This window comes from Hippopotamus amphibius, chromosome 8 (genome assembly GCF_030028045.1).
Source record: "Hippopotamus amphibius kiboko isolate mHipAmp2 chromosome 8, mHipAmp2.hap2, whole genome shotgun sequence".
Lineage (NCBI taxonomy): Eukaryota > Metazoa > Chordata > Mammalia > Artiodactyla > Hippopotamidae > Hippopotamus > Hippopotamus amphibius.
Window position 1 is genome coordinate 24,135,195 of NC_080193.1, and position 27,771 is coordinate 24,162,965.

At 48.1% G+C, this 27,771-nt stretch overlaps 1 protein-coding gene across 1 annotated transcript in view; it reads left to right on the forward strand.

Annotated features, from left to right (window-relative positions):
• Positions 1–27,553, forward strand: part of TMEM132C (transmembrane protein 132C) — a 395,705-nt gene extending 368,152 nt beyond the window's left edge. Inside the window, exons 6-9 of the mRNA XM_057744545.1 lie at positions 14,985–15,190; positions 16,909–17,182; positions 18,338–18,529; positions 25,622–27,553. Of these exons, the coding sequence (XP_057600528.1) occupies positions 14,985–15,190; positions 16,909–17,182; positions 18,338–18,529; positions 25,622–26,806 (1,857 nt within the window). The 3' untranslated portion in view covers positions 26,807–27,553. The remainder of the gene's footprint in view (positions 1–14,984; positions 15,191–16,908; positions 17,183–18,337; positions 18,530–25,621) is intronic.
• The last annotated feature ends 218 nt before the right edge of the window (positions 27,554–27,771 follow it).

The following is a 27,771-nucleotide window of genomic DNA, read 5'->3' on the forward strand; positions in this document are numbered from 1 at the left end:
GGCATAGGACATTTTCATCATCACAGATGTTCTTTGGGAAGCACAGATCCAGAGCCTTCAACTGGTAGGAGATAAGCCACACATTCGTCCCTAGATTGATGGGTAGAAGTTAATGCTTGGGACTGGCCAAGAAAGAGCAGGTTGTTCTGACCCTCTCTCTTAGCTTCTTAAGAATTCTGTGTTCTAATAAAAGACGTTTGCAAAAAAGATAAGACCATTTATTTATGAGTCAGATTTTACTTGAGCCAAAGGAGGCTCCATCTGGATTTGTTTGGGAACAGGTTTTGAAGCCCCAGGGATCCTGCAGCTGGTCATGGATGGCCCTTGCATTGAAGAAGAGTTTCTGGCCATCTCCATGAAGCACAGGGTAGAGAAGTCCAGATTGGAATTGCGTATCAGGTTTGCCTTGGGGCAGCTTTAGATCTGGAAAATGGTTCTCCTCCTGCGTTAGCTTTTTCTCCTGCCAGATACTAAAATTTCTGCCCTGCTTTGACCTCTCTACTGAAATCCATCTGAGAACAAGGGTTATGCCAACCTCCCAATGGTTTAGCATATCTTTATCCAGGATAATGTGGTTGTTGAATGATTAAGACTCTCAAATTGGCTTAATAAGTAAGGGGAGAAACTGTCTTATACATGAAAGGTCTAGGGTACTGTAGGCTTCAGCCACAGGTGGATTCAGAAATAATCCACCAATTCAGCAAAAAATTTCTCTGCACCTCTGAGATCTGCCTTTGACTCTTTATTTGTTTGTTTGTTTGGTTGTTTATTGGCTGTGTTTGGTCTTCATTGCTGCTTGCGGGCTTTCTCTAGTTGCACAAATAGAGGCTACTCTTCGCTGCAGTGCATGGGCTTCTCAGTGTGGTGGCCTTTCTTGTTGTGGAGCATGGGCTCTAGACATGCCAGCTTCAATAGTTGTGGCACATGGGCTCAGTAGTTGTGGCTCACAGGCTCTAGAGCGCAGGCTCAGTAGTTGTGGCACACGGGCATAGTTGCTCCATAGCACGTGAGGTCTTCCTAGCCCAGGGATTGAACCCATGTCCCCTGCATTGGCAGGTGGATTCTTAACCACTGTGCCACCAGGAAAGTCCCGCCTTTGACTCTTTAGGCGTGGTCCCCAGAGGCCATCCGTCCACAGCTTTCCAGGTTCAAGTCCAGCAGAAATGAGATGCTACTTTCACTCCATCAAAAATCCTGGGACTTCCTGTTACTGGGCTAGACAGAGTCGTGTGACCATCTCTGGACCAATCCCTGGCCAGGGCAGTGTGCTGGGTAATTAATACGCCCCACTGTGTAGCTGAGATCAAGGCCATTGAAACACAGGGACTGAGCATGAGGATCTAGGTAGATTCCCCTAAAAATACCTTCAAAACCATTACAGAAAATAAGATGAGTGGGTGTTGGGCAGTAAAAATAATCAATCTCCACTGTCTCTGAGCTGGAATTCAGTTAAGTTACTCGCAGTTTACTCTCACTCTTCTTTCCATGACCCTCTGCCTCTGAACTCTCAGAAGATTAAAAATCACCACATGGTGACAACCGTGCCTTTTTACCTGTTTCTCCTCTTGTCCTTCTTGCTGAGATGCTGATGGGAAGAGATGCATACAGATGGATCTGGGCTGGTCTGGCAGAGCTTGCCTCTTATATCTGAGAGCATGATTTTAGTTAACAGACAATGTGATTCAAACCGAATTAAGCAAAAGAGAGAGGGTTTTTTTGCCTCCAATTTCTTTTTTTTTAAGCTCTTTATTAGAGTATAATTACTTTACACTGTTGTGCCAGTTTCTGCTGTACAACAAAGTGAATCAGCTGTATTTATACATATATCCCCATATCCCCTCCTTCCCATGACTTCTTCCCACCCTCCCTATCCCAGTCCTCTAAGTCATCACCAATCATTTCTATACAGAAAGGAATTCTGGCTTCAGGAACAGCTAGATCCAGGAGCTCACGTGAAGTAATCAATCAGAATCTTACTTCTGGCTCTCTATTTCTTGGCTCAGCATACTCTGTGCTAATTGACATCTCAGATGAGTTGTACTATCTCAAGGTGGCTGCAAGTGGCTACAAAACCATCTCTTTACATGTAGTATTCCAGCAGAAAAGAGCAAGTATCTTTTGTCTAGCCTTGCTTGAAAAATTCCTGAGATTCCCTCCAATCGTACCAGCTCAGGTCATGTGTTAACCCCTGAGCCAACCACTGTGGCCAGAGAAATGTGAAGTGCTGATTGGCTTAGGTTGTGGTCACATGACCCTACTTTGGAGGCTGGCAGCAGAGCTTCATCCAAATGTCTGGACTGATGTGGGGGAGGGGAGGATCCCAAATGCAACTAGGGCTGGGGCCACAAGGAAGAGGACTGGGTGCCTGGAGTGGGCTTCTCCCTTCCCACCCCAGAGCTTTGCTCTTTGCTACCTACCCTTTCCTTGTCCCCCATCCCAGGGCCTTTCTTCCACTTCTTAACTTGGCCTGGGTTAGAGAAAAGGCCTGCTCCTGCCCCAGCCATGAGTGGGTTTCCCTGGGTGATATTAGCCAAAGTAGTGACTTTCTCTGATGGAGGCAAAGGACAAGAAGAAGTGGAAGAGTCTGAAATCTCCCAGCAAGCTCTGCCCAGAACCCTCCTAGGAGGAGAGGGGTCCTGTGATTGGCTGTTGAAAGCACTAGGATAATTGACAAGGAAATTGACACCATAGTGTGTAGACCACTTCTGTGGAATGATTCCAAATCAGAAAAGGAAAACGAAGACGAGGAGAAAACACCTGAGGTGTAGCAATGCAACAGACTTGCTCAAAACTCAGACTCATTAGCCTTCCAACTCCCCCAGTTCCCCTGAGCTCTGGAGGGAAGACAGGTGTGGTCACAGCCAGCAGACCTGGCCTGGGACTTCAATGACAACACCCCCCCCCCCCAAACTCCCGTGTCAACCCACGTGGCTAAACCATCCCCATCCTTGCTGTCTGCTTTACTCTATAATTAAGCCCTTTCCTCCTCACACCAGTGTTCCAGTGGTGGCTGCTGCTTTTGAAATAAGCCTTCTGTCTCGGGAAACCTCTTCCAAGCCTAGAGATTCAAAGAGAAGCCATGAGGCACCCGGTCTCCTCAGCCAGACAGCTCCAGGCCTTGTGTCCTGGGTTCCAAGACATTAGGATCTCAAGTGATGTCTTTGGGGAGAGAGCCAGGCTGATGGTGCGGCACGTGGTCCAAGACACAAGCTACTGAAGAGAGCTGTGCACACCCAGGATGGGCAGAGCTGTGTAAGGCTGTCATTCTGGAAGTTTCTTCCCCATTCTCCTCTTCAAGACAGAAAAAAATCAAAGCCCCTTGTCTACGCATTTCTGGGGGCTAATACATTCCACTTGCCCAGCTCTCTGCAGATTCTCTGTCTGCCTGCTGTGTGCCAGGCACTGAGCTAATTCCTGTATTTGTGGGTTTTCCAATGTAATTCTCCTGGCAAACCTGGGATGCTCTTCTCTCCCTGCCCAACATGCCCCAGCCAGCTTCTCTGACCTTGTATTGGCCAAACTTCCTTCTGCTTCTACAACAGGTCAAATAGTCCTACTGTAGGGTCTTTGCACAGTATAAGAGAGCAGTAAAGGATAAGGGCTTACTGTACTGTGTACTTGAAATTTGCTAAGGGGATAGATTCTAAATTAAATCTTCTCAACACATGTACACACACAGTGGTAAGTATGTTACGAGGTGGTTGTTTAGCTTAATTGTGGTCTTTTCACAGTGGATATATATCAAAACATCAAGTTGTACATCTTAAATAGATACAGTTTGATAAAGGTGTTTAAAAAATTAAAGAAGGATTTTTTTTTTCCTCCAAAAAATTATGTTGCACCTAATTTTCCTCTTAACAGTATGTGCTGAGATCATGAAGTTGGGGCCCTGATTTTATACAAGTTATTGGGTATACTTATATGAGACAAACGTTTAAAAAGAGAAGGAAAGAAAGACAGTTTAATAAAATTCTTGTCTATTAGTGTCTGGGAATTGCAAAAGGTCACAGAGAGAAAGAAGGCTTGAACCCAGACCTCAAGAACTTTCTTTTTAATTCCAAAATGAAAGAACTGAGATAACTTTCCACCAATTAAATTGGCAAAGATTTTTTGTTGAAGGGAATGTTTCTGGAGGTGGAGAACTGCTTTCAGATCCAAGTTCAATCCGACTAGATGTGTGACCTTGGACAAGTTAGCCAACCTCTCTGTGCCTCACTTTCCTCCCCTGTAAAATGGTTTCTGTGAGGGCAAAAGGAGTCAGCACCTGTGTCCTCTTAGCACAGAATCTGGCATACAGCAGGCACTTAACAAATACTAGATAAGGAAGATAAGAATATCTTCCTGGAAATTTCTTCCCCCAAATATCGCAGGGCTGCCACCTTCCTGATAGTAGCATCTGTCTAAACATCACCTCCCCAACTTGTTCCCTTATTTTATTTTTCTCATGGCATTTATTGCCCACAGGTATCTTCTTGTCGACTTGTTACCATCCATCCTCATACTCCCCAAATCGGAACTTCCCTAAAGAAGTCTCCTTATCACTCACATCTGCATCTCTGGTGCCTAGAAAAATGCCTGATGCATAATAGCAACACAGGAAGTATTTGTAGAAAGAAGGAGTCCTCATTTGCTAGATAAGATATACTGAGGGGTCAGCCATGGCTCAAATGCAAGCCTTGTCACATATATGGAGCCTCCAGAGAGGAAATCTGCCTTCCTCTGGGCCTGGCTACCCTGGGGAGGGTCCTGCTGTCCAATTAGCCCAGGTGGGCCAGGCCCCCACCCAGCATCACCAGCTCCCAGGTGGACCAGAGCCCTGAGCTGAGAACCACCCGGCATCTCCAAGTCCTCTCAGCATTTTGCATTGTCAGCTGGATAAAGTGTGATTTATCACAGAACAGGTTTCTATTTGGCAGTCCTTAAGTGAGAGGCAGAAAGCAAAGAGGAGGAAAGCAGAGACATCATTGCAGAAATACTGCTTAGCCCTGTCTTCCCTAACTTTTCCTTTTCTTCTTTTCCAGAGAGGTCAGAAAAGTAGCCATCAGGCACTTTAGTAGTGAAGGAACTGATGAAACAGCAGCAGATCTCCTGCAATCATAAAACTTCCTCTCTGGCAGCTGCCGGGGCAGGGGGCAGGGCGTGGGGGGCAGGGTGGGGGGTAGGGAGGTCGGGGGTGGCAAACTGTGGGTGAGGTGCTAGATAAGCCAGAAGTTCTGTGAGCGAACAGGACACAGAGACAGGAAAGCATTCTCCCAGCCCAAAGTGGGGGCTGGGCATAAGTCACTGACCCTGGATGAGAAGCTCTGACTTGGAGAATTCCCGGAACCATGGGCCCTTCCTGAACCTTGGAGCAGAGCTCTCCCAATCCTGCTTTCCTCCCAGCCCTGCCATGGCCTTTCTGCTGCCTAAGGAGGAGAAGAAAAGGGTAGAATAAAGGGAGAATGGAGTGGGGAGGAGAGGGGATGGAATATGAGAGCTCCTGAGAGGTACAGGCAAGGTCCTCTTCACTCCAGCCCTTAGCAGAATAACTGAGTCAGCTCTGCTGCATAACAAGTGACCCCAACATTCCATTGTTGAAAGCGATGATCATTTCCTTCTGCTCATCGATTTGCAGGTCATCTGGTGGTCTGCAGGCCTGGCTGGAGTGGACCCCTCCTTGCAGGTCAGGCTGTGATGGGGTCCAGGTGCCTTGTTCCAGGGCTGGGCTGAGAGGTCTGAGCTACTTTAAGTTCCTCTAGTGGCAAAGTGGACGAGGGCTGGCAGAAACACACAACGGCTCTTCAGCCTGAGCTTGGATAGGTTGGCTGTCACCTTTCTCCACCTTCTCTTGGCCAAAGCTAGTCACATGGCTAGGTCTGCCATCAATGAGAAATAGAATCATTCTGCCTACAGTAGAAGCAAAGGAATAACAATCAAAGTCAACAACTCAAACAGCACAGCACAAGTAGGCACCATAGTTAAGATCAGAGCTCTGGGGTTGACTTGTTTAAATCCTGACACTACCAGCTGTATATTCATGGGCAAGTTACATCACCTCTCTGTGCTTTTTCCTCATTTGAAATGTGGCTGTGATTTTAAAAATGTAGTCCAGTCTTATGTACATGGTGAGGATTCAGTGAAATGATCCATGTGACCTCTTAAAATGGTTCCTAGTTTACTGCAAGCACTCATAGAACACTTGTCGCTGTTGTGAAACATGCAATCACCAGTGAGAGTTCATCTCCTCTTGTGTATGTTCCCACATGTGTGTGGAGGATGGGTGAGTGTCAGGGGCAATGTGGGAGGGACAGCCCTGAGTGTTCCCTGAGGGAGAGAGTGGGGAGCCAGGTACCTGAGTGCCTTTTCCCCACCAAGGGCACCCGCCACGGTTGCCTTGGCAACACTCTGCTCTGGGAATGTTGAGACAGTTTCTGGCCATTTAATTCTCCACTGAGAGAACCTCATGTTGTTTGCCAGTAGTTTGCATGAATAAATAGTTTGCCAAACTATCCCAGAGGACAGTTGGAAGCCACCCCTGCAGCCTGCCCTGTCAAGGAAAGCTCAGCCTGGCTCTTAGTGGGGGGAGGGTTCACACTTTGCATACTGCCTGCGGGGACATTGTGCAAAAGTTAAAATTAAGAGAATAACAGCAAAAGAAGTAAATAAATTTTGGCACTTAGCTATGATGGGTGGTGAGATGGGGAAAGCACAGGAGAAAGCAAGCACAGAAGGGGAGGCAGTCTGCTGCAGGATGTGGGCACTTTTGGGACTGGCTTTCAATACCTCCAAGGCCAGCTGCAGCCCACTGTCCCTCCCAGCAGGGCTCCCCAAACCCCCCAGTCTGGTCTATGAGACCAGCAAGATGCCAGGGTAGAACACTCAAATGCTTTCAGGGTTCAGGCTGGTAACCAAATTGAATGCAATGGTTTTTCATTGCTGGTAACTAACTTGCTAGTTTAAAAACACTATGCAGGTTAGATGTGATGCAGAAGCTCTGATTCATTCATTCATTCATTCCTTTGTTTATTCATTTCTCAACATACATTTATTGAGCATCTGCTATGTGCCAGGTACCGTTTTAGGCACTAAAGGTACAACAGTGAATGAAACAGACAAAAATTCCTGTCACCCTAGGACTTTATGTTCTAGTGAGGGAGGGCACATGAAAACCAATATAAATAGGGAAACTGTATGGTGTATGAGATGGCAGTAAGTGATAGAGAAAAATAAAGGAAGAGGATAGGGAGGCTTGGATGAGTTGCAATTTTAAATTAAAATATCTGAGAAAGGATCTCTGAGAATTTACAGACAGATTTCCCAACCGTGGTGCTGCTGACACTTGGGGTTGGCTCTCTGTGTTGTGAGGCTGTCTTGCAGGACGGTTTAGGATGTCTAGCAGCAGCCCTTGCCTCTGCCCTTAGATGCCAGTTGCCCATCCTCAAATTGTGACAATCCTTCCCTAGTTGTGACAACCGAAAAGATCTCCAAAGATTGCCCAATGTCCCCTGGAGGACACAGTGGCCCCAGGTTGAGAACCACTAAAGACCTAAAGGAAACAAGACAGGGATGTCCACTCTCACCACTTTTATTCAACATAGATTTGGAAGTCCTAGCCACAGCAATCAGAGAAGAAAAAGAAACAAAAAGAATCCAAATTGGAAAAGAAGTAAAACTGTCACGGTTTGCAGATGACATGACACTATTCATAGAAAATTCTAAAGATGCTACCAGAAAACTACTGGAGCTCATCAATGAATTTGGTGAGGTTGCAGGATACAAAATTAATACACAAAAACCTGTTGCATTTCTATACACTAACAACGAAAGATCAGAAAGACAAATTAAGGAAACAATCCCATTTACCATGGCATCAAAAAGAATAAAATACCCAAGAGTAAACCTACTTAAATCTAAAAAAAATGATACAAATGAACTCATATACAAAACAGAAATAGACCGACAGATATAGAAAACAAACTTATGGTTACAAAAGGGAATGGGGGAGGGGGAGAGAGATAAATGAGGAGTTTGGGATTGACATATACACACTACTATATATAAAATAGATAACCAACAAAGACCTACTATATAGCATAGGGAAATCTACTCAATATTTTGTAATAACCTATAAGGGAAAAGAATCTGAAAAAGAATATATGTATATAACTACAAATAGAACTACCATATGATCCAGTAATCCCACTACTGGGCATATACCCAAAGAAAACCATAATCCCAAAAGAAACTTGTACCATAATGTTTATTGCAGCACTATTTACAATAGCCAGGACATGGAAGCAACCTAAATGCCCATCAACAAATGAATGGATACAGAAGATGTGGCATATATATATACAATGGAATATTACTCAGCTATAAAAAGGGATGAGATGGAGCTATATGTAATGAGGTGGATAGACCTACAGTCTGTCATACAGAGTGAAGTAAGTCAGAAAGAGAAAGACAAATATTGTATGCTAACTCACATGTACAGAATCTAAAAATGGTACTGATGAACTCAGTGACAAGAACAAGGATGCAGATGCGGAGAATGGACTGGAGAACTCGAGGTTTGGGAGGGGGCAGGGGGTGAAGGGAAAGCTGAGACGAAGCGAGAGAGTAGCACAGACATATATATACTACCAACTGTAAAATAGATAGCCAGTGGGAAGTTGTTGTATAACAAAGGGAGTCCAACTCGAGGATGGAAGATGCCTTAGAGGACTGGGACGGGGAGGGTGGGGGGGACTCGAGGGAGGGTGGTGCGGGGAGTCAAGGGAGGGAGGGAATACGGGGATATGTGTATAAAAACAGATGACTGAACTTGGTGTACCCCCCCAAAAAAATAATAAATAAATAAATAAAATAAATTAAAAAATATATATGTATATATATATGGCTGAGTCACTTTGCCATACCTCTGAAACTAACACAACATCGTAAATCATCTATACTTCAATTAAAAAAAAAAAGACCTAAAGGAGATGAGGAGCAAATCATTCAGACACCTGGGGAGGAGACTCAGATAGAGAGAAAGCAAGTGCAACGGCCCTGTGGCAGGAGCGTGTCTGGTGTGTTCAAGGACCGGCCAGGGGCAGAGTAGGCAAGGGGAGGATTTGTAGAAGATGCCTAGGAGAGACATCAAGGGTCACATCAGGGGGGAGCTTGGACTCATTCAAGGGTTTTTCCAGAGTTTAAAAGTGTTCCACGATTCACAAATATTTTTAAACATTAGTCCCAGCTTAAGAAGATGGTAAATGGGGGACTTCCCTGGCTATCCAGTGGTTAAGACTCTGAGCTTCAAATGCAGGGGGGGGCTCAGGAAACTACAAGACACTGATGAAAGAAATCAAAGATGACACAAGCAGATGGAAAGATATACCATGTTCTTGGATTGGAAGAATCAACATTGTGAAAATGACTATACTACCCAAAGCAATCGACAGATTCAATGCAATCCCTATCAAATTACCAGTGGTATTTTTTATAGAACTAGAACAAAAAATCCTAAAATTTGTATGGAGACACAAAAGACCCCAATAGCCAAAGCAATCCTGAGGGAAAAAAAGCGGAGCTGGAGGACTCAGATGCCCTGACTTCAGACTATACTACAAAGCTACAGTAATTAAGACAATATGGTACTAGCACAACAACAGAAATATAGATCAATGGAACAGTGTAGAAAGCCCAGAGATAAACTATGGTCAACTAATCTATGACAAAGGAAGCAAGGATATACAATGAAGAAAAGACAGCCTTTTCAATAAGTGGTGCTGGGAAAACTGGACAGCTACATGTAAAAGAATGAAATTAGAACACTCCCTAACACCAATACAGGGGGGTGTGGGTTCCATCCTTGGTCGGAAAACTAAGATCCCACATGCTGCATCGTTCCCCGCCCCCCAACAACAAAAAAAGAAGATGGGAAGTATTAGAGAAGAGGTCTCTGTGTTGGATATTCCTGTTTATCCGTCCAGATCCCTCTGCCCTTCTCCCACCCTGCACCAGGAGGCTAACCTTTGCAGACTGCATCCCAGTCATCCTTGGGGTTCCCATGGGGCTGGGGCAGTGAGAGGCAGCAGCAGGCACTGGAAGGTGGGGAAGAGTGAGGTCAGTCTGTTTTATTCCTCTGGGCCCCCTGAAACACAGTTGTGAGTTGACATTGGCTGCATTTTCTGCCAAGGTGGGCAGGCCTCTCAAACAGGGACAGTGTCCACGCTGGGCACGGACACCAGCCCTTTAAGGACCCACCCTAAGCTGGTATCACCTCAATTTAACTAATTTCATTTGCAGGGACCCTATTTCCAAATCAGGTCCCACTCGGAGGTCCTGGATAAACATGGATTTTGGAGAACGTTGTTCAACCCACTGCGCCCACCTCTCTCTCTCTCTCTGCTGTACTTTGCCATCTCTTGCTGGTTTCCTTCGACCCTACCCACCCCTTTGTGAAGAGTCCCTTTGTTAAACTCTCTTAAGTTCCAGGTAGCATGTACTGTCTGTTCCCGGCCCAGATATGGAATGTTCCAGCCTGTCCGTGTGGGCTCATTTGGGATGGATCAAGAGAGCGAGGGCCAGGGCAGCTGGCAGAAGGGGTCTGAGCTGGTCCATGTTACAGTCACTGGCCAGTGGCCTCTCCCGGGGCCCCTTTCCCTGGTGCCCCTGCCCACAGGAATGGAAAAGACCCTAAGACAGACATAGCAGGAAGGGTGATTTCCAAGGCCACAATCCTAGGATATTACCTGTTAAGATAACATGATTGAAACAGTCTGATTTAAACCCTGCACCCGCTGTCTTAAACCCTCTTCTCCACCTTGGGCAAGCTGCAACCTCAGTGGTCCTCAGTTTTCTCATCTCTAAACTGGGATCCTGATGGCTGTCCAGAGCTCCAGAAGGGACCGAAGGTGAGAATGATGGGGAAAGCACATGGCAGTTGTAAAACAAGGCATCAGGACAGTGTAAGAGCATTTGACATTTTATGTGAACAGAGCCAGTACACAGACTCAGGTGTACAAGAAATGTAAATCATTTTTTCTGTATCAGAATTTAATTCCTCTTTTCAATCCCTAGTCTCCAAAGAGTCAATACCTAAGCCCAGAGTTTGATTTCTGAGCATATTAAGTTGGAGATGCTAATTAGAGAGCCAAGTAGAGTTGCTGAGCAAGCACTTTGTTACCTGGAAGTCGGATTTAGGGAGTCATTAGCACAGAGATGGTATTTAAAGCATCAGAGCTAAATGATTACAATAATGAAAGGAGTGTATATGGACTAAATGTTTCCGTGACCCCCCCCCCACCCAAATACCTATGTTGAGATTTTAAACCCCAATGTGATTATACTAGGAGGAGGGGTTTGGGGGGAGGTGATTAGATCATGAAGGTGGAGCTTTCAGGAATAAATTAGTGCTTTTGTAAGAGGCTCCGAAGGGCTCCCTCACCCCTCCCACCAAGTGAGGACACAGAGAGGAGACAGCCATCTGTGAACCAGGAATGGGCTCTCACCAGACACAGAATCTGCCGGCACCTTGATCTTGGACTTCCCAACTTCCAGACTGGGAGAAATAAATGTCTATTGTTTAAGCTTCCCAACCCCCTCCCCAACCTCCAATCTCTGGGTATTCTGTTATGGCAGCCCCAACGGGCTAAGACAGGGTGTATAGGATGCCACGGAAACACAGAAGAAGGGGCAATTGCATTATTTCAGGGAGTGAGTCTCCCATTGTGGTCCCCAGACCTGAAGCATCAGCACCTCCCAGGAACTTGTTAGAAGTGCACACGTGGGGCTGCCACCCCAGACCTGCTCAGTCTGAGACTCTAGGAGTGTGGCCAACAGTCTGTGGACACTTGATAAGCCTTCTCTGATGCTCGCTCAAATTTGAGAACCTGCTTGGCTGAGGGCATCCAGACAAAAGTCACATTGGATGTCGATGGCTGACCAGCAGATGTCGTTTGCTCTCCTCATGGAAAGTGGTCCCCAGCCTCTCCCTTAGGAAGCAGGTGATGTCCTCAGGAAGTAGCCAAGGCCTGAGCGACAACAGAAGATGTCAACTGACAGTAGGTCACTCAACCAGAATACATGTGACCCACCCTGGCCCCTCCAGGTCCTTAAGAGCAGATACCAGTGGCCATGGCCACCATGCATTCAGAAGGGATAGTTTAAATGTCACAGTGAGCAGAGGCCAGCGGCCAGTTTCCTCAGTGGGCAGCCCACCCACAATGAGAGAGAAGAAAGATCCCCAGAAATGGAGCCAAGGGGCTGGAAAGATTCCCGTAGGGGTTTTGGGTTCCCCTTTTTTTTTTTTTTTGCAGACGAGCCAGCTCATTTTGTGATACTGTGGTTCCAACCGCCAGCCACTTAGGAGATGATGAATGCATCCTGAGACTTGCCCAGACGTTTATGGCACCTTTAGGAATAACAGTGACAAAGGCTCTATCATGCCCTCCTGCTTCATACCCTTGGTGTTCCTCTTAATTATTTATATATTCTGGAGCGGCCAGGTCCCCTCCCACCAGAGCTCAGAAAGGTAATAAATGAAGAAAGTCAATGATCTGTAAATTACAACATTGATTAAAGAAGTGATTACTGATATAACTCTTGCTCGGCTATTATGCTAATGCCTGCCTGAATCCAGGAGAGTGTTTACGTGCTAATGACAAGTCTGGGACAGCGACGAAAATTGGTTTCCACGCTTAATCAGTATGTACACATTTTTAAACCACTCTTGACCATGAGCGAGAAGATCCATCCGTGTGTTCCCCTCCCAACTGCCCCCTGCCACTGTCCCCAGCAGATGGAGGAAATTCACTCAGCCCAGCCCTCACCAGCTGCCCCTCCAAACAGAAGTGAAAGTTGAAGATGAAAATTGGGCCCAGAGTAGCCATCCATAGTTCCTAGAAGCTGAGGAAAGAGAGCACGATCACAGGAGTTCTTTGCTCAGCATTGGATGTTATTTAATCGGGGCCACAGACCCCCTGAAGAAGATGCTGTGCCTTCCGGAGTATACAACCTGGACAGGAGACAGATAAGCAGATTGGCAATTGCAGCTTAGTGTGGTAAGTGCTGTGTGAAGAGTCCATGTGTGACTTCATTAACTCTGAAATGCTACACAAAACTGTGTGTATATGCATTTCTATGGCAAGAATTAACTGTGTGTGTATTCTCAAAGGAGTTGATGACTTCTAAAAGGTTAGGAGACACTGCTCTAGAGCCTTTTGGAAGTTTTCAAATTAACTTCTTGTGTTTCCACTGCTCTTGGCTCCATCTTATCTCAATCTTTCATCATATCTCCTCTTGCCCCAAGATCTTTGTTTGGTTGTCTTGAAGCCAGTATCCCCATGAAGAAAGGGCCCTGTTCATGCATCCATCCAGCTGTCCATCCATCCATCCACTCATCCATCCACTCATCCATCCATTCATCCATCCATGCATCCATGCATCCATCCATCCATCCATCCATCCATCCATCCATTCAGTATCCACTTTGCTGAGTTCCTGCTTCATGAGAAGCTGGTATGAGGAACCAAGATATCAAAGAAGACAAATATATACTTATTGCCTTCAAGGAGTTTACATTTTCACAGTTGAAAATGTGAATTCACACATAGGGCCAGTGTAAACCACATCCCATAAACTTGGCTATGCAGGATGGGCCATGTTGTTTCACTATAACCCAACTTGATTTCTATTTTCAGTTTTCCATTCATTATGGCAACAAAACATCATCCCAGTCTAATTTCTAGGAGACTTAACTACTATCAAGGCATTGGGGAGGGTGTTTCTAGCCTTAAAGTGCTCTGTTCACAGTTCTTAGGGGGCACCCATTATCAGTCGGAGTCCACATGGGTTACCTCTGATATGGTCCCACTCTGTGCACGCTGCTCCTTCCAGCCTCCTCCCAGGGGGCACGGGCACCCTCCAGCTGTTTCTTTGCCACAGGAGAATATCCATGGGGCTGTAAATAGTTGCATCTTCCTAAGAGTTTAGGCTTTGGGACACAAAATCTAGATGCTTTGCAGACTTTTGTTTTCTTTGTCTCTGTGTTTGTTTTGCTCTGCATTCTGTCTTGTCTCTTTCCTGAGGCCATGATCTGCTAGAAATGGGAAAAGCAAAGGGAGGAAATTTGGGGGAAGGAAACGTAGGTTGGCCATCACAAATGCAATGCTGCTATTCACAGGATGAACAGTAACAGTACAGATATACAAACAATCCTGGGGGGTCAGGGGACGTGCTGCAAACAGGGAGGGAAGAGTGTTCCCAGTGAAAGGGAACTACATGTGCAAAAGCCTGAGAGTTCTCCTGGTGGGGAACTCTCAGGGCTGTGTGTGTGGAGTGTGGAGTGTAGAAACTGGAGGGAGAGCCCTGCTGGAGAGGAAGGCAGTACAAGCCTTCAGATCCTGGGGAGCCGGATGGGGCAGACGTGGGTAAGGCTTATCTTCTGAGCAGACATTAGCCTGGAGAACAGATACCTCTGGTGCCCACATCACATTTCCTGGGTCCACCCAGAGTTCAGTCCCAGCAGCAGTTCTTAGCAGGTTCAAGTTCACTTGGTGATTGCTGCTTTTCTCACTCTGCTTCTGTCTTCCATCCTGGGGCCCGTGTCTCAGCCTGAAAGGGTGCAGAAGTTAACACAGGGCAGCCCTCACCCAGTGAGAGATGCAGAGCAGCTGGTAGATAATATTCCTGCCTCTCATCCTGCAGGTGGACAATTCTGTAGGCTTTTCATGAGGTCCCAGAAAAACAAAGCCCAACAGTCACAGCAACAGAGGCAAAAATGTACCATTCTACTGACTTTTCCTGTTTCTCTGACTCCCTCAGTCTGCTCCCTGGTCCCCATTCCCCGAGGGCACCTCCCAAGTAAAGCAACCACACCAAATCCTCATCTCAGGCTCTGCATTGAGGGAAACCTAAATCAAGCATTCGTGCTTTGCAAGAGAAAAGGACAAATAGAAGAAGGGTGGTCTCCAGTGCCCAGGAACTTCTCCTCCTCCATCCCTTCTCTGTCTTGGCAGGTGTCCGACCGCTGCGACTACGTCTTTGTCAATGGCAAAGAGATGAAAGGCAAGGTGGATGCAGTGGTGAACTTCACGTACCAGCACCTGAGTGCCCCCCTGCACATCACTGTGTGGGTGCCTCGGCTACCCCTGCAGATCGACGTCTCTGACACAGAGCTGAGTCAGATTAAAGGCTGGAGGGTCCCCATCGTGGCCAGTAAGAGGTGAGCCTGGGACGTGCTGGTGCATCAGAGCCATGACAGCAATGCATGTGGATACTGACCTTAATGCTAAAGGAGCCAATACAGGGCCCAGCACAGGGTAGGTCACTATGGCATTTACATGATGCTGTCACTATGGCATTTACATGATGCAACGCGTGCATGCCTACAGCCTAACAACAATCCTCTGGGGAAACCAAGGCCCAGGATAACCCAGCCAGGCAGGGAGGCTGCTGAGCGGCTGGGTCAGCATCAGATCCAGTCATTTGCACTCAACATGGGTTCCTAGTAAACTGTCTTCTGAACGTGGCTCCTCTAGAATGAAGCCACTGAAGTAACACAATTTTCTAGCCCCTCCACCTCCAGGGAATTTGAGTTTGGGTGTATTTTCTCTAAGTGAAACAGCGATTACTTTTTCTGTACTGGATGAATATCTATAAACCTGAAAAGCTCTGTGCATATCAAATATTGGGTAAAACCTAATTGCATTTATACTGGACCATGGGGGTGCTGTCTGCTCTTAAACCAAAAAAAAAAAAAGCCTCCAGTTTTTTCTGTGTGACTCTCAGTTATCTCACGTATGAGTTTGGGGTCTTGCTTTCTCAGCTCTGTGGCCCTCAGTTTAGCTAAATAAGAGTTGTTGCTGAGTTCCTGGTTTCCTGTATGGAATCTTCCATCGTAAACCATCAGGGCTATTTTCCTGACCATCTCCCAAGGATCACGGTCTTGATTTTTAAGGGGCAACTGGAGTCCATCTCAAGAAGGATAAATGGAACAGTGAGATGGTAAATCCACTTGGACAGGGTGAAACTGAAGGCATTTGTCCTGACTCGGGAGGGTGGGGGAGAGGGGAGACAGCCATGAATCCAGCCACTTAGTGGTCATTAGTGGTCAAGATGTAGATTTGTTCTGTGTCCCTGAAGAGGGCAGAACTGACACTTGCTAGGTTCAAGTCCAAGCTCAGCTGCCTTCTTGCTGTGTGAGTTTGGGCCAGCCACCCAACCTCTCTGCCTCAGTTTCCTCACCTGAACATAAGAATAGTTACAGTTTTGCCTCTCAGTGTTATGAGATTCAAAGAGTCCATCCATGCAAGTCTTAGAATGGGCACATCTCAAGTGCATCGTACCTATCTGTCCAATATACCTCTCTGCAGTGGTGGAATGTTCTAGAATCACTTTGTCCATTATGGTAGCTACTAGCACAAGGGGTTATGGAGTGACTGAGACATTTAATGTTTTGATTTGCTTAATTTCATTCACTGAAATTCATTTGAAAATAGCCACGTGTGGTTCCCTGCTACTTTGTGGACAGTGTAGGTTTAGTAAATATTAGCTCTTTTATCTTTTATTTGTCAATAAATGTCTTCAAAAGAGAGATGGGATTTTTTTTGTGGGTTACATATATAAGGAGGGATAGGATGTGGGGAAATCCTTGGGGTCGTGCTGTTTAGTGAAGAGAGATGTTTATATTTTCTTCTCAATTAAGTCTTACCTTCCTCCTTTGGCAAGTACAATAAAGCTTCTTTGCATTATTAAAGAGAGAGAGCGAGAGATGCTTCATCTTTTGTGCCGCCTGGTGATAGAGCCAGTGCTCCTGTGTGGTCCTGAGGCTCCTGCCCAGGATGCTATCTCTTGGAGGCTGAGGGGAGAACCTGCCTCATGACTCGAGAGCATCTTGGAGTCCATCCCCTGACCTGAGAGCCTCTTGTCCTTCCCCACCAGGCCCACTCGAGACAGCGAGGATGAAGATGAGGAGGAGCGGCGGGGCCGGGGCTGCACCCTCCAGTACCAGCACGCCATCGTGCGGGTCCTCACCCAGTTTGTGTCTGAGGGCGCCAGTCCCTGGGGCCAGCCGAGCCACCTGCTCAGTCCCTCATGGCAGTTTGACATCACCCACCTGGTGGCAGACTTCATGAAGCTGGAGGAACCCCACGTGGCCACTCTCCAGGACAGTAGGGTCCTGGTCGGGAGGGAGGTTGGCATGACGACCATCCAGGTAGGAAGCCGGAGCTGGGAACTTCTGCACGCCCATCACTGAGCGTGGTACCCAGCCCTGGCGGAGGCTTTCTAGATGGGCGGGTCCTCATGGCCAGTTCTTGGCCCTCGTGATGGCATCCTGGGGACCCCGGAAGGTGGGCCTGGACCAGCTCTTGGAGCCCCAACCTCCTTCCAAACAGAATTGAGAGGGTGGTGGCGACACCTCTTAGCACCCCCTAGGACCCCACTCACTGCTGCATCCTCTGTTCCCACTGCCCCCACCCCACCCCTTCCTGCCTCTGCTCCTCCACCTTCAGCGCCCCCTTTCCAGATGTGCACCTCCTACACCCTCTTAGAAAGAACCTGCCCCCCTCTGTGCACTGTTCCTTCCAGTGACCAAGGAAGGACGCATCCCTTCTTCCTTTCCTTCCCTCTTTCCTTAAGTCAGTCTGTCACTGTCATACAGTCATTCAGCAAACTCTCTTCAAAATCCTACTGCCTCTTTTGCTAATATCTAAAATGGTGGGATTTCAGGACAGATGTCTTATAGGTAGTAGGTGGGTGACTCCACCTTTTTGGAAAGTCATTCTGGATCCTTTCACAACTACCCCAGGTGGAAAAGATGGATACGTTTCTACCATTTCATCTGGGACATCCCAGGTCCAATCTTTGGTTTATGAGATGAGGCAGAAAGTAACATTTCAGCAGAGGACACATTGTGCTGGGGACTTGAAGGAAGAGTAGACTATTTATAATTCAGTTCCCCAGTTGATTCCATAATACACCTAGAATGGGATTCAGGCTGCACAGAGTCAGTTTGTGTGTGACTCTTCACGAGTCCATGCAGCAGGATTGCTGTGTACGGTTGACCAGGTTGTGCTCTATGCAAGGGGCCCTCATCTAAATGGTGAGGGTCATTTCCTTTCAAAGACAGAATGGATTTTAATATTTATGTCACTTTTCCAAAGATAGAGCTAAAGTGTCTCAGGGGAGGTGTGACTTTATCTGATTCTCACAAAGGCTCAGTACAGGCTAGTGTGTATAGTGAAGTAGGTGTGTGGCTCTTTCAGTGTATTCTGGACCCTGTTTGGGATGGAGGAGGCATTGTCGGGAAAGGTTCCAACATCCAGAAGCAGGTGTGATCGATTTGTCTTGTGTCCTGCCCATCCCCCAGGTGCTGTCCCCACTGTCGGACTCCATCCTGGCCGAGAAGACGGTAACCGTGTTAGATGACAAAGTCTCGGTGACAGACCTGGCCATCCAGCTCGTGGCTGGGCTGTCTGTCACCCTTCACCCCAGCATGGAGAACAGCAAGGCCATCACGGCTGTGGCCACAGCTGAGGAGCTGCTACGAACCCCCAAACAGGTAGGGGTCTGGATGCCAGAGGTCGAGGGGAGCAGGGCTGGTTGCTACACCTGATTCAGCCAAAGGGGAGGGAGGTGGGAGGAATAGGGGCAGGGCAGCCAAACCACATTTCAGGATGGAGTGATGCAGGCTGTGTAAAATCCACGTGGCTATGTTGTCCAAGAAGTGGGGTCTGTGATGAACTAGAATAGCGGTACCCAGTGCACAGGGGTGGATTAGTCATCTGTGCACCAAACTGTCAGAAACCCAGCAGCTTAAGACAACACCCACTGTCATTCACAGTTCTGCATGTCAGGAGGCCCCGTGGGCTCAGCTGGGTGCCATGCTCCTAGGTCCACAGGCTGAGAGCAAAGCATCTTATCAGGATGCTCTGGGGGAGAATCCACTTCCACAGTCACTGGTGTGGTTGGTAGAATCGAGCTCCGTACACTTGAATGCCTGAAGGTTCTGTTTGTTAGCTGCTGGCCAGGAGCCTCTCGCCGCTCCCTTCTCTCTCCCACCCCCCACCCCCACTCCATCGTCTTCAGAACCAGCAACGGTGCGTGGAGTCCTTCCTGTGCTTTCAGCCTCTGAGTTTCCCTCTGCCACCAGCCAGAGAAACTCCTCTGCTTCCAAAGGCTCCTATGACTAGAGCAGACGCACCCGGCTCAGCCAGGCAGCTCTCCCTAATATCAGCTGTGCCTATCACATCATCTTGGGAGGAGCATCTCGTTGTGTTCCCGGGTTCCAAGGATTAGGGTGGACCATTCTAGAAATTCTGCAGTTGCCACCTGGCTTTGTTCCAGAGCATCACCAGCAGGGACCTGGGGTAGATTCCCATCCCGGTCCAGCTCCCGGTGCGGATGCCTCTGCTCACCTCTCCTGGGGCAGGAAACTGGCACGGCGTCTACTGGGTGAGAAAGAGCAGAGCAGGAGGAGTAAAGTGGGAGACAAAACAGAAGGCATGAAGCTATTTGCTGAGAACTGGTAATTAATTAGGGGACAAATGGCATTGCCACCTCCCGGGCATGGGGCAAGGCCACCCATCAGCATGCAGTCTCACCCATCTGTCTTCATCAGCTGATGGTAATTGGAGGACCCCGGCGCTGCCTAAGGGGATTTGTGGATGGCGTTCATTCAATTTGCAGACACGACTCTTGAAAGAATAGGAGCTCTCAGTCATGCCTGGACGTGCGTTAGTGTAAGTGTTTCAGAAGTTCTCATCTTTGAGGAAATGTGTCGGCTTCTCCTGAGACAACCCCAGTGTTCCAACCTCGCTGTCATGAGCTAATGGAAGGACTTGGCCTTAGTCACACAGCAGGGAGGATGGTGACGGATGTTAGCAAGCCCGCCGTGCGCTGAGGGCTTCACTCGGATTGTCGGCCTTTCAGGGGGCATGGTTTGATGCTAGGTTCATTCTCCGTCGAGAGTTGGTGAAGAAAAATGAACTCAAGATGAAAAGTCAGCCAAGATGGACTCGCGCAAGTGCGTTAGCAATGTTTGATTTCAGCCCCTGGAGTGTGGAAGGCTGGCCCCTCTTCCAACTTTGAAATACAAAACCTGAAAGATGGCTGTGCCATGAATATGAGGGCAGTCGCATTCTACTCCCCTGTGCCCTATTCGTTCTAAAGAAAGCTAGGCTAGTAAAGGGCTCCCCGGCATGAATGCAATTCGATTGAGGCTTTAGAAGGGAGCCTGTCGATTGTGTGATTTGTCAGTTGATGAGGCTAAAGGAGAGGAGGATGGGAAGGGAAATCCCTGAGCCTATCGTGTCTTAGCTCTGATTCCCCCAGAAGCTGAGCCTGAGATGAGGGTCTGGGTGCAAGGATGTCATTTGGGCGGCGCAGAGAACCCCAGAGGGAGTAGGGAAGTGAGGGAAGGGAGGGAGGGAACACAGCCAAAAGAGTGTTCCCAACTCAGCCACACCATGGGCTGCTGGAGTCTGAGTCTCCTGGGGAAACCGTCAGCCAGTGTACAAAAGGCTGCAGAGTCGTTGTATACGTAGGGCGAGGAAGCTGGGATATTTATCACACCTCCCATCAGCCCTTAGTGGAGGGCTACTTCTGGAGGGTGTTAATTTCTCAGCATTTCTGGCTGCAGGCATGACCACATGGGTTCCAGAGTCCAGAACCCCCTCAAGAAAAACCACCTTGCAGGCTTGACAGCTGAAAGTCGAGCAGGCAGGTATTGTAGGGAAATGGGCAGATTGCCAACAGGGAACACACATCATCTTTAGATTCCGTGTACATGCTCACTCACTCCTAACAGGCAGCTGGTGTTAGTCTGGGCTCTCCTTTACAAGTGATAGAGACCTAACTCGGGCTGGCTGAGACACACGTCAGAGTTTATCAGTTCATGTCCAAGCATTTGCATCTTCAAGTAAAGCTAGATCCAGATGCCCCAATAGTGTTATCAGAAACCTTCCTTTTTTATTATTGACACTTGTCCACAATTCTGGAAAATGTACAGCCCTTATTTCTTGGGCTATTGAAGTTCTCCCATATTCTTTGCTTCTGGAGCTCCTAACAGAAAACTTGGTCATTCTCATTCTTTTTCTCACTTCTTTCAACCTTCCTTTCCTATGTTTTGTCTCTATATGTTCCTGTGGTTACATCCTGGGTAAGTTTCTCAGCTCAGTCTCCCGTTACACTAATTCTCTCCTCAACCATGTCTAATGCTGCTGTTCAAACTACCCACTGAGTAATTAATTTCAACGAGAGTGTTTTTCACATCCAGAAGTTCTGTGTGGTTCTTTCCATAGCTCTGTGACCTTTTTCCAGTCACTCCCACTCTTTCAGTGTGGTTTCTAATGCTTTTAACTCCCTTAACTATTGTGTTTCATTGGATAATTTTTGTTGTTGGTTTGTTTTATTCTACAGTCTTTTTCATATGTTCTATTATCTCAAATCCTTGGTCTGCTGATCTTTCTATGTGAATTTTTTATGATTTTCTCTCATGGTAGAGCCTTCCTTCCTGGGGATTGTAATTGTTTTATTGTGAGCACCTCTTTTTTATATATATAAATTTATTTATTTATTTATTATTTGTTTGGCTGTATTGGGTCTTCATTGCTGCTCACAGGCTTTCTCTAGTTGCGGCAAGCGGTGCTACTCCTAGATGTGGTGCATAGGCTTCTCATTGCAGTGGCTTCTCTCGTTGCGGAGCACAGGCTCTAGGTGTGTGGGCTTCAATAGTTGTGGCTCATGTGCTCTAGAGCACAGGCTCAGTAGTTGTGGCACACGGGCTTAGTTGCTCTACGGCATGTGGGATCTTCCTGGCCCAGGGATGAAACCCATGTCCCCTGCATTGGCAGGCGGATTCTTAACCACTGTGCCACCAGGGAAGTCCCTATCGTGAGCACCTCTTGAGCTGTGGTTGCTTTGCTTGATGTGGTTCCTGAGGAATTTCTGTGTGGTTCTGCATGTGTATGGGTCCAGTTTCAAGTTAATATCTTTGCTTGCAACTCCTGTGCTGTTATGTGGTATAACTTCAGACTCCACTCCCAGCTATACGTGGGAGGGGGGGTGTCTGACTTCCAAGGGAGATGTTTTCCCACCCAGTCTCAGCACACAAAGAAGCATTGTTGCTGTGTCTCTGGCCCAGTGGGTAGGGTTTCTCCACCCCCTATATGGAGAAGAGTCCTGACTTTATATAAGAGGTCTCATCCCCCTCTGACATGTGCCCAGGTGGGCACCATCCCAGCCACTGGCTGGTAGGTCTTCTGAGCAGCTCTGTGCCCCTTAAGCCATCTCAGCAACAGTTACCTGTATGTACCACCTTGGTATGCATTCTTTTTTCATTTCGAATTCCTGGGAATTTGCATCTCTTATTTGTATATTTTTACCTAGTTTTTGCCTAGTTTATACTCAGCCAGTCTTCTCTGTTGTTGGGACATGCTTCTAAGATTCTTTCTCCCTGGACTTCCCTCTTGGTGCAATGGTTGAGAATCCACCTGACAATGCAGGGGACATAGGTTCAATCCCTGGTCCAGGAAGATCCCACATGCCGCGAAGCAACTAAGCCTGTGCTCCACAACTACTGAGCCTGTACTCTAGAGCCCACAACCCACAACTAATGAGCCTATGTGCCACAAATACTATGTCTGTGCTCTAGAGCCCAAGAGCCACAACTACTGAGCCCATGAGCCACAACTACTGAAGCCTGTGTACCTGAAGCCTGTGCTCTGCAACAAGAGAAGCTACTGCAATGACAAGTCTGTGCACTGCAACAAAGAGTAGCCCCCTCTTACTGCAACTAGAGAAAGCCCTCTCACAGCAAAGAACACCCAATGGAGCCAAAAATAAAAATTAATTAATTTTTAAAAAAAGATTCTTTTTCCCCTTCCCCAACTTTAACTTTCTTCTCCCCTGTGCTGGCCTCAGGTTCCAGTAGATCATCCCTAAGTGATTGCAGGATGGCCACTCCCGGTTCCAGGCTTGAATCCCAACTCAACAGCTCCAGGGGAAATAAATTCTGCTCTAATTCCAACAAAAGCCCAGAGATCAAGTCCCATTGGCTGGTTTGGATCATGTGCACCATCCTGAGCCAATCACTGTGAACAGGGTAATGGAATGTTCTGATTGGCCAGACCTTGGTCACATGCCCACCTCTGGAACTGGAAGGGCGGGTCCATCCCACCCATGCTGCTTGGACTCTGAATGGAGAAAAGACATGGTTCTGAAAGGAAAATTAGTGTTCTAGCTCCCATCGGAAAGGAGGAATGGAACCTGGTCCAGCCAAATAGAGGACCATCCCAGACCCTATGGTTTAGGTATTCACATTCTCACTTTTGGTTGGGGAAACTGAGGCACGGAAGTATTGGTTTAAAGAGAAATGTTCCCAGGGAAATAGTGGATCTGTGTATCTAATTCAAAACACCCACTTCAAACCATCTGCCCTTTGCCATGGTGTCCAGAGGCCAGGATTAGAGGAAACACAGGATCTTTTACCCACAACCGACCCCTAGGGTTCCATTAGCTCTTTTTTTAAAATTTTTATTTATTTACTTATTGGCTGCATTGGGGCTTCATTGCTGCACACAGCCTTACTCTAGTTGCAGCGAGCAGGGGACTACTGTTCATTGTGGTGTGTGGGCTCCTCACTGCAGTGCCTTTTATTGTTGCAGAACATGGGCTCAAGGGCTTCAGTAGTTGTGACAACAGGCTCAATAGTTGTGGCTCATGGACTCAAAGAGCACAGGCTCAGTAGCTGTGGTGCACAGGCTTAGCTGCTCCGCAGTATGTGGGATCGTCCAGAGCAGGCATCAAACCCGTGTCCCCTGCGTTGGCAGGCAGATTCTTAACCACTGTGCCACCAGGGATGTCCCCTGTTAGCTCTTCCCAACCATGAGATCACTGCCCATTTCCTTCCCCCCTCTACTCCCTGCTTCATGTTCATAACATCCATCAGATTGTCCAACAGGAGTTATCCTGGCCACTTCACAGCAATGCCCACCTATCTCCCTCCTAACCTCCAACCACCATCCTGCCTCCCTGTACAGTGAACTGTACATTAAAAAGTAAAACTTGGGAAATTCCCTGGTTGTCCAGTGGTTAGAGCTCTATGCTTTCACTGCCAAGGGTCCAGGTTCAATCCCTGGTCTGGGAACTAAGATTCCTCAAGCTGTGCAGCACAGTCAAAAAAAAATTGTAAAACTTAGCACATCAAACTTATGCAGAACTAACATCCCAGCCCAGCTCTAGGAAACATCCCAGCCTGCCACGATAGACAGCTATGCACTGTTTTTTTTTTGTTTTTTAATTAATTTAGTTATTTATTGGCTGTGTTGGGTCTCCGTTGCTGCACCTAGGCTTTCTCTAATTGTGGCAAGCAGGGGCTACTCTTTGTTGTGGTGTGTGGGTTCCTCATTACCATGGCTTCTCTTGTTGTGGAGCACGGGCTTCAGTAGTTGTCGCACATGGGCTCAATAGTTGTGGCTCACGGGCTTAGTTGCTCCATGGCATGTGGGACCTTCCTGGAGCAGGGATCAAACCTCTGTCCCCTGCATTGACAGGCAGATTCTTAACCACTGCACCACCAGGGAAGCCCTATGCATTGTTTATTCTCTGTCAGTCTTCTCTCCAAAAACTGCTCAGTGTCTGACACACGACCTAACACAGAAGAGGCTTTTAATACATGTCCCTGGAATGATGGATGAATGAAAATTGGACCACTCAGAGCCTGTTCTTAGAGGACTGGGAAGAATTCCAAACACATCACAATTGTCCCCTTCAGTCCCTGGCCTGGTCAGTGACCTCAGAGTCAAAAGCAGTCAGGAGACTGACAGCAACAGTTAAGGCTCAAGACAAAGTGCGTGGACTCAAACCCAGCTCTGTCACTTAGGGATGCAAACTTAGGGATATCACGTAGGGTGAGCCTCCGGCCCCTTCCGTGATCCAGTCTACTCACCTGTAGAATGAGAAATATAGATAATAGTATCTCCCTTGTATACTGATGTGCAGATTAAATGAGTTGATAATAAAAACCACTTAGAACAGGGGCTGGTACCCAGGAAGCACTATGGACTTCTTAGCCACCGTCATCACCATGGTAGGTAGAATCAAGGTGCACCAAAGACGACCACGTCTAATTCCTAGACCCTGTGAATATGTCACCTGATGTGTCAAAAGGGACTTCCTAGTGTGATTAAGGGTCTTGAGATGGAGAGGTTACCATGGGTTACGCAGAGAATGGGACACAATGAACTCAGTGTCATCACAAGGGTCGTGATAAGAGGGATGCAGGGGCATCAGAGTGAGGGGTAGGAAATGTGAAGTCTCAGTGGACACGCTCAAGTGACATCTCTGTTAATAAATTCAGTGGAGCCTGAATTCAGTTAGGGCTTTTTATAGGGTCTTTTCCCCTGGTAAGGATTACACTGGAGCTATCATTGCCTGTCTACATCGGTTCTTGTTTCAGTTAAGGTGGTTCTGGGATCTTGATATGAAACTTGGATGTTTTCTTCCCCAGATTCATCAGCCACCAGGTTAAGTCCTGCCCATGAGTCTTTGGGTTCTGTTCTAGGATGGTGAGAGGGAGGCAGGATCCCAAAAGAAGAGGGAGCTCACCCCTCTCACGTCCCCCGCGGTTTTCTAACTGCCCCTCTCCCCGCAGGAAGCTGTGGTCAGCACTTGGCTCCAGTTCAGCGATGGCTCAGTGACGCCCCTGGATATCTACGACACCAAGGACTTCACCCTGACCGCCACCTCCCTGGACGAGGCCGTCGTGTCCGTCCCCCAGCCCCGCTCACCCAGGTGGCCCGTTGTGATGGCCGAAGGGGAGGGCCAGGGGTCCCTGGTCCGAGTGGACCTGACCATCGCGGAGGCTTGCCAAAAATCCAAACGCAAGAGCATCCTGGCCGTGGGCGTCGGCAGCGTCAGGGTCAAGTTCGGCCAGAACGACGCCGACTCCAGCCCCGGCGGCGACTACGAGGAGACTGAAATCAAGAACCACGCCAGTGACCGGCGCCAGAAGGGCCCGGAGGGGCACCTGTACGGCAGCTCCTCCGCGGAGCGCGAGGACAGGGCCCTCCGGAGGGGCAGCCCCACGGCCAAGTCGCTGCTGGACAACAAGGTGGGCAAGAACAGCCGGCTGGACGGGGGCCGGCTGGCGGGCGAGGGCCAGCTGCAGACCATCCCCATCGACTTCGCCAACTTCCCCGCGCAGGTGGACCTGCCCCAGGCGGGGGGCGGGCGGGGGGCCGGCGACCTGGTCCAGACGCCCCGCGGTCTGAGCGACCTGGAGATCGGCATGTACGCCCTCTTGGGGGTCTTCTGCCTGGCCATCCTCGTCTTCCTCATCAACTGCGCCACCTTCGCCCTCAAGTACAGGCACAAGCAGGTGCCCCTGGAGGGCCAGGCTTCCGTGACCCACTCGCACGACTGGGTGTGGCTGGGCAACGAGGCAGAGCTCCTGGAGAACGCGGGCGACGGGTCCCCCCCGCAGGACGAACACACGACCATCATAGACCGAGGGCCGGGGGGCTTCGAGGAGAGCAACCGCCTCCTGCTTAACGGAGGTTCCCAAAAGCACGGGCAGAGCCAGGTCCCCAGGCCGGCCGACTCCGGGGGCAGGCAGGGCAGGGACCAGAAACACGAGCCCCTGCACTCGCCCACCTCCAAAAGGAAAAAGGTGAAGTTCACCACCTTCACCACCATCCCCGCCGACGACGGCTGCCCGACCGTGAACTCCATCCTCGGCGGGACCGATGATGACATCAAATGGGTGTGCCAGGAAGTGGGCGTGGGCGCCCCCAAAGAACTCAGAGACTATCTGGAGAAGTTCAAGGACAAGGCCTAGGTCCATTTGGCCGAAGGGCCAACGCCTGGACGCCCTCCTTCAGTTCCAGAGTAGATCTGAGGCTGAATTGTTGGAACGAGTTGGGAGTTCTGAAGCCGGGAAGGGACGTTTTTTGTAATCAAAGGTTGATGACCGCAGACTTTTGCAAGTTGGCAGAATAAACTCTGGGAAGGGAGCTGATTGAGACATTTGAACTCTGCGAGGCCAAATTAGGGAGGTTATTTTATGATCAAAATATAACCCAGACAAGCTACCAAAAAGTATTTGTTAAAAAAAATGCAAAAAGACAAATAAAAAGAGACAAGTAATCATCTGTCTATATTTCTAATAAAGGAGCAAAATGTATTAAAATGAGGACCTGCTAAGAGGCATCTTCCATTTTAATTCAATATCCCTTTTCCGAGGACAGGCTTTGAGTATCACCCTGGGCTTGGGGAGGAGAGGTTTCTGAATATCAGTTGCCCCTCTGGATAGCCCTGAGGATTTTTACATCTTTACTTAATAATCTTTTCTTTTTTCCACATTTTCTTTTTTCCCCTGCTTTTTCTCTTTGTGTCTTAGACTTCCATTTGGTTTATATTGAATGTTTATTCCTGAGAGTCAAATGGTATATTTTCCTAAATTAAACAAATTATATTCCTACATCAGATGAATTCTTAGAAACGATGTCAATTAATCCATTCTTTAAGTATTACAGTTCATGCTTTTCTATATCCCTCCAGCCTTGTTGATATTTGCTGGGTTTTCTACAATTAGAGGGAGTTCTCAGAGCCTTTGGGGGGATGGGGGGGAAGCTGCCTTCACCCACCGCACCCACCACCACACCTACCACTGGGCCAAAGCCAGAGGGTGGGACATTGGCAGAGGCTGGACCAGTGGGACACAGCCAGCAGCACAGAGCCCAGCAGGGGTTCCCCTGACCTCCTCCACGTCTCCATCACTGGTGTGGTGGGGATGCTTCTCCC